Source organism: Micropterus salmoides, unplaced genomic scaffold, assembly GCF_014851395.1.
Source record: "Micropterus salmoides isolate LMB-PRFRI ecotype aquatic unplaced genomic scaffold, ASM1485139v1 Ms_hic_scaffold_5, whole genome shotgun sequence".
NCBI lineage: Eukaryota > Metazoa > Chordata > Actinopteri > Centrarchiformes > Centrarchidae > Micropterus > Micropterus salmoides.
The window spans coordinates 38,622,476-38,629,891 of NW_024044237.1; the positions used below are offsets into that span (position 1 = coordinate 38,622,476).

At 47.4% G+C, this 7,416-nt stretch overlaps 1 protein-coding gene across 1 annotated transcript; it reads left to right on the top strand.

The window, feature by feature from the left end:
- Positions 1-878: 878 nt before the first annotated feature.
- On the top strand, positions 879-6,217 carry LOC119888495 (antithrombin-III-like). The gene is given in 9 exon segments (XM_038699071.1): positions 879-1,000; positions 1,003-1,256; positions 1,343-1,558; positions 1,651-1,788; positions 1,966-2,184; positions 2,357-2,531; positions 5,555-5,619; positions 5,942-5,975; positions 5,978-6,217. Coding segments are annotated over 9 exon segments (1,332 nt in total). The 5' UTR covers positions 879-909; the 3' UTR covers positions 6,118-6,217.
- Positions 6,218-7,416: the final 1,199 nt, after the last annotated feature.

Here is a 7,416-nt window from a genome sequence, read left to right on the forward strand (position 1 = left end):
AACTGCTCACATCTGTCTGAGCACAGGCCGCGCTCTACCTGTTCAGGTAAGAATTTAACAGCTAGTCTTCCTCCTGGGGTTCAGGTGAATACTGAATGTGTTTGTCAGGTGTTTCTCTTCCTGGTCGTCTGTGAGAAACATTTAAAAATCCTCGTTTGTGTTTTTCCACCTGTTTTACATGTTGTCTTTCCTGCAATGTGTGAATCAGCTTTAAACAACATTTAAAGGAGAAATATTAGAAGTCTTTAATCTGGAGCGTAAAATCTGAAAAGAGTTAATTTATTCAGATTTAATGCAGTGATTATATTTAGGGTTGATTAATGTTTAAAAGTGGAATTTAAAGTCTTTAAAGCGACCAAGTTTCATCTCAGTGTCCTTGTTTGTTTTAGAGCAACAAAAATCTGCAGAATTCAGACAAACTTTGTTTTAAGGCTTAATCTGGAGAAACTTAAAGTTGCATTTAAAATCATAAATTTATCAGATTTAGTTGCAGAGAAAATGAAAGATTTGCAGATAAACTGTGGGGTTTGATGAGTAACTGAGCAGAGTGTGTAGGTGGGTGTGTTTGTTTGGTGTGTCGCTGCAGGTATTGATGATTTCCAGCTGAAACGTTTCGCCGAATCTCCCGTTTTAAAACAAACGGACAAACCTTATTGACAAGAAGAAATAATCTCATCTATAGAAATAGAACTAACTGATCTGATCACTACTTGGCTTCAGATATTAGGGGTGTGACGAGACCCTTAACCCACGAGACGAGATTATATTATTTGTGTGAGTCTTCAGTGAGACAGCTTTTTCCCTGACGAGAAATATCGTCATAATTTAATCTCGTGAGATCTTGTCAAGCCCTATCAGATATTGATCCCGACTGACCTGGTTTTCCCTCTGAGATTTTAAAGCTTCATCATGAGGACTGCCGATTGGCTGTTGTCTCTGGCGTCCTTGCTGCTCATCTCCTCTGTCCGTCCGGACATCTGCAGCGCCAAACCCAAAGACCTCCCCTGGAGCCGCGATGCATCTACCGCAGCCCCGAGGCCCCCACCACGGAGCCCGAGCCGATCCCCGAGTCCACCAACCCCCGAGTGTGGGAGCTGTCGAAGGCCAACAGCCGCTTCGCTCTGTCGCTCTACAAACAGCTGGCCCTCAGCAAGACCCCCGAGTCCAACATCTTCATGTCCCCCATCAGCATCTCCACCGCGTTCGCCATGACCAAACTGGGAGCCTGTAACCAGACACTGCAGCAGATCATGGAGGTCAGAAAGAGAAACCCTGTTCAGAGTTCATCACCACAACCTGATTGTGGAGTCTGCCGGTCTCAGCTGCTGTTTTCTGTCTGCAGGTCTTTAAGTTCGACACCATCAAAGAGAAGACGTCGGACCAGGTCCACTTCTTCTTCGCCAAACTCAACTGTCGCCTGTACAGGAAGAAGGACAAGACCACCGAGCTGATCTCCGCTAACCGCCTGTTCGGAGACAAGTCTCTGATCTTCAACGAGACGTATCAGAACATCAGCGAGACGGTGTACGGAGCCAAGCTGCTGCCGCTCAACTTCAGGGTACCATGTGATCCAACATGTGAACCACTCAGCGTTCATATTCATAGCAATCATTGAACTGATACATGAACTATTCTGGTTCTGTGCTGCAGGAGAACCCAGAGAAGGCCCGGGTCACCATTAACAACTGGATCTCCAACAAGACAGAGAACCTGATCCAGGACACGCTGCCATCAGGGGCGCTGGACTCCAACACGATCCTGGTCCTCGTCAATACCATCTACTTCAAGGTACTTTTCTCCCAGCAGCCTCCTGTTGTGTCGGTCTGTTTAAGTAGTAACACCGAGGTCAAAGGACCAGAAATATAAAGCAGGAGGTCGTCTGCATAGAAGGAGAAGTTGTTCCTTTATTGAGCCTCAGCTTCGTTGCAGGAGGTTCTGCTGACGTTCCCTCATTTCTTTCCTCAGGGTCAGTGGAAGAACAAGTTTGAGAAAGACAACGTGTACGTCTCAGATTTCCACGTCGGTGAGCGTCGGACCTGCCCGGTCAACATGATGTACCAGGAGACTAAGTTCAGGTACCGGTTCTTCCCCGACGACCAGGTGCAGCTGCTGGAGATGCCGTACCGTGGAGACGACATCACCATGGTGATCATCCTGCCGAGCAGAGAGACCACGCTGAGTAAGGTAATCCCACCGCTCAGCCAGAGATGTTGTTCTACCTCTTTGTTACATTTTAGACCTGCTGCTCCTCCTCCTTCTCCTGCTCCTCCTCCTGATACAGAGCCTTGTGGTTCTCCACAGGAAAGACATGTTTGTACGTGAGGAGTCAGATTTTGGTGTTTCCTGTGTGTTTCAGGTGGAGGAGAGTCTGGACCTGAAGAAACTGACCCGCTGGTTGGACGAGATGAAGGAAACCACCGTCTCCGTCAGCGTCCCTCGCTTCAGGGTGGAGGACAGTTTCAGTCTGAAGGAGGAGCTGCAGGCCATGGGACTGACCGACCTGTTCAGCGCAGAGAAGGCCAGCCTGCCAGGTGAGGGGGCGGGGCCACACACACCTATGACGCAGGTGGTTTATCAGGTGTAGAGTTGTACTAAAGTGAGTGTGGGGCGTTTGGGAACCAAATTGATACTCTTTCACCCACACCCCCCGACCGTCTGGGAAGGGGTGGTGGGACTGGGGTTCTTAATTTCCAACAAATGGAAATTCACAAAGCTGCTACCCCCGAATCAATATGCCTCCCTCGAATACCATGCTGTCTTGGTGTCCGCTCCAGTAAAGGTCTCTGTGATTGTCATATACCGTCCACCAGGACAAATGGGTAACTTTGTGGACGAGCTTGACACACTGCTGTCTTCAATACCAGAGCATGACTGTCCCCTACTTGTCCTCGGTGACATGAACATTCACTTCGACAATTCAAAACATTTATGTAACACGGGTTCTCAGCCCCCCAACCCACACAGCTGGCAAGGTGCTTGACCTCATTCTTGTCCGAAACTGTGCCACAGAGTGCCTAACAGTCACACCTCTACATGTGTCAGACCACTATTTCATTCAGTTCACAGTATGCCTAAAGGAGAAAAGCCCATTGTTCCAACACCGTTGGTCTCACACCGCCGCAACCTCCGCAACCTGTCTCCCGCTCACTTTGCCTCAGTGGTAGCTTCCGCTCTACTTTCCCTCAACACATTTTCCTCACTTGAGGTCAATGATGCCGCACAATCTCTGTGCTCTACACTAAGCTCGTGCCTGGATTGCCTGTGTTCTGTATCCACCAAGCCTGCTCGCCCAAACCAGTCCCACCCGTGGCTAACTGATACCATCTGTGGGCTTCGTACTGGTCTCACAGCTGCTGAAAGAAAGTGGCAAAGACCCCGCCGACCTTAAGGGCTACCAACTCCTATCCTGCTTCTCAACAAGCATCAGTGCTGCCAAAACTGCATTCTATAATGACAGAATAAGCAGTGCCACTGACTCAAGGAAATTATTTTCCACTTTTAAAGCGCAACCAAATCCTCCACCACCCACAAACTTGTCTGCTGATACCTTTGCTGCCTTCTTCACAGGCAAAGTGGAGGCTATAACTAGCCAATTCTCTGAAACACTCAAACTCAACCATTGTAGCAGTCCTACTACATGCCCACTGGACCCGATTCCTACGAATCTCCTCCAAGCCATATCTCCTACTGTGGTCCCGACAATCACTCATGTGATAAATACTTCTCTGGCTTCAGGAACCTTCCCGACCGCTTTCAAAAGGGCTCGGGTTACACCCTTGTTTAAAAGACTTGACCCAACTCAAGTTGAGAACTATCGACCAGTGTCTCTTCTACCATTTTTATCCAAAACTATTGAACTGCAGTATTCAAACAGGTCTCAGAATTCCTCTCATGGAATGACCTCCTAGATCCATATCAGTCTGGTTTTAAGATGCCCACTCTACTGAAACGGCTCTTCTGTCTGTAACAGAAGCTCTAAGGTCAGCTAAAGCTGCAGCCCAATCCTCGGTTCTTATCCTGCTTGACCTATCAGCTGCCTTTGACACAGTCAACCACAGGATCCTGCTATCCGCTCTCTCAGCAATGGGCATCTCGAGTAAAGCACTCCTGTGGTTTGAATCCTACCTCTCGGGGCGTTCCTATAATGTTTTGTGGCAAGGACAATTATCCTCCTCCCCTGCCTCTCCACAGGGGGGCCCCAAGGCTCAGTGCTTGGGCCCCTTCTCTTCTCAATTTACACCACCTCACTGGGGCCGATCATTCGCTCGCACGGCTTCTCTTACCGCTGCTACGCAGACGATACGCAACTCTACCTATCCTTCCCGCCACGCGATCCCACCGTCTCGGCGATCACGGACTGTCTATCAGACATATCTGCATGGATGAAGTCTCGCCACCTTCAACTAAACCTCTCTAAGACTGAACTCTTGGTCATTCCAGCCAAGCAATCTATCCACCATAACATCACACTACAAATTGGCTCCTCAACCATCACTCCAACAAGGGTGGTTAATGCCCTCCTAGCAGGTCTTCCAGCTTGTGTGGTGAAACGCTTACAAATGATTCAGAACGCAGCAGCGCGTCTGGTTTTTGATCAGCCCAAAAGGACGCATGTCCCTCCATTACTCAGTGACCTCCACTGGCTCCCCATGGCCTCCAGAATCAAATTCAACTCCATAATACATTTACATTTACTCATTTGGCAGATGCTTTTATCCAAAGCGACTTACATTTGAGGAACAACATACAAGCATCAACAGAGCGTCAAATACAGATTTACAACTGACAATATATATAATACAAACTTACGTTCCTTCTCGGCCGCTACGCTCCTCCAACGAACGCCGCCTGGCTCTGCCGTCCCTTCACACAAAGCGACCTCAGTCCCTGTTCTCACCTGTGACACCACGATGGTGGAACGAGCTACCGCACGCCATCAGAGCAGGGGCGTCCCTCTCTGACTTCAAGAGGCTCTTGAAAACTCATCTCTTCCGAGAACACTTCCTCTGATAACACCTCTAACTTCTAACCTCTAACACGCACTTCCTGTGCTCTTCTTCTATCCCCTACAATGATCTTGTAATTGATTGCACTTTTTGTTAACTCTTACTTCCTTCCCTCGGTATCTACCCCATTGATGTGATATGTACTGTGAGCTCTTACTAGTATGTATTGTCAGTTGTAGATCTGTATTTGATGCTCTGTTGATGCTTGTATGTTGTTCCTCAAATGTAAGTCGCTTTGGATAAAAGCGTCTGCCAAATGAGTAAATGTAAAGTGAGCGTGGGGCGTTTTGGAACTAACTAATGTTCAAAGATAAAGATGAACGGGTCAGAATATTTTGGTTTGATAACTTGTACAAGGTGTTGGGTGATACGGACCAATAGGAGCACAGAGCACAGATTTTATTGTCTTATGTTCTCTGAACCTGTCATGTTTCAGCTGTGACTACTTTACAGATCTGTTCAGTAATATAGTCATTCTCAGAAAGTTGGGTTTGACTCGCGCACCATGAAGTGACCTTACAGTATTTAATACAGTCTGTGTGTTTCAGGGATGCTGGAGGACGGCGGCGATGGTCTCCACATCTCAGACGCCTTCCATAAAGCCTTCCTGGAGGTCAGTTATAAACTGCTGACATCACTGACTGCTGCTCTCTGATTGGCTTCAGTAATTTGTCTGTAAATGTAATTTCCCATCTTAAAGGTCCAACAGCTCTTTTAAATCTTTCATCGTATCAGAACCAAACTCTGTTGGGTCAGTAGTTTTGGTTTGTTTGTCACCTCTGTCTGCAAGTTGTACTTTTTCTGTGCATTCAGTTTTGTAAACTTGGACAATAAACCCCCCAAAAAGCCAAGAAAACCGATTGAGGACATGAACTCGGTGTCTCCAGTGAAGCCAGAGCAGACTGGATCCTGATAAACCGGTTTCTGTTCCGCAGGTGAACGAGGAGGGCAGCGAGGCGGCAGCAGCCACCGCGTGGTCGCCATCGGACGCTCCTTCAACTTCAACCGGGAGGTTTTCCAGGCCGACCGACCGTTCCTGCTGCTCATCAGAGAGTCGAGCATCAACACGCTGCTGTTCACCGCCCGAGTGGCCGACCCCTGCAACCAATAAAAACTCTGAGCTCAAAATCAAGTACTAACAAGTAAATGTACACGTTCCTCTGTAACAGGCAGCGTGTGTCTGACCACGTAAAAAGAATCATCACACCTGATTTCTCTTCTGTGTTTACTCCACATCCTGCAGCGTTAGCCACACGCTACATGCTACAGGTCAGATCACATAAAGGTATCATCCTTCAGATTTCACTCCTTTGGTCCTCAGTCCTGATGAGAATGTTCTTATCCAGCATGTGAATCACTGACCATTCAAACTGCTGTTTAGACGGGTAATGAAAAAAAAACAATTTATACAACTTAACTTTTAATATTTAGGACCATTTGGTCAAATTCTCATTCAAACTACTAGGATTTGCAGAAGCTGCATGTTTCAGCTCCTCTGCTCGCTTGCTAACTCACACAAACTCAATCACAGTGATCAGCGTGCCAATACGAGGTTATACACCGATCAGCCAGAACATTATGACCAGCTGCTGGCACCAGCTGCCCGAGAGGTTTGGAGATGTTCTGACCCGGTCCTCTAGCTATCACAGTTCGGTTCTTGTCAGCGTTCAGGCTGCACGCCAAAGTGACTCAAATCCGATTTTATTTTTTTTGCCCATATGTGACTCGGATCTGATCTTTTTCTGACCGTGAGAACAGGCCAGGTCACACGGAACCTGATCTTTTCCAGTTTGGAATCAGTCTGAACGCAGCTGTAGCCGTGTTTCCATCTAATTTTAAGTGAAAGTTGACATTATTCATGGCTGTAATAAAGAAGTAAAGGTTACAAACCAGAAACAAATCCAGTCTCATGGACCTGACTGAGGTCTTCAGAAATGTCTTTCAACAGCCAGGAAGACGCCGCCAGCGGAAACAGCCGATCCGGCATGTGAGGTAAATGTTCGCTACGGCAGAACTTATTCAGCAGAGATGTTCCCGTCTTCCATTTAACTCGTTGCTCTTTTTCCAAAAACAAAATCGAGCGAGCGAACGAAATCGCCCTTTTTTAGACGCTTCAAAATGTGAATAAGAAACACAACTTGTGAGGACACGGTGTTCACCTGCTGCCTAATACATCCCACCGCTGACCGGTGCCATGGTAACCAGGTAATCAGTTACTGACTCCATGCAGTTACTCTTCATCAGCGCTTCATGAACTATGAGTGTGCAGCTGCATTGTGGGTAACGAGTGCTGGTGAAGAAAGAGGCGAGTCGGTGCCGGTTGACACTTAAAGTGCTTTATTTCCTCTGAAGGAGATGTGACCTGTGAGTGATCTAGTGGTCATGGTGAAAGAAGCTTCTTCACATTTTT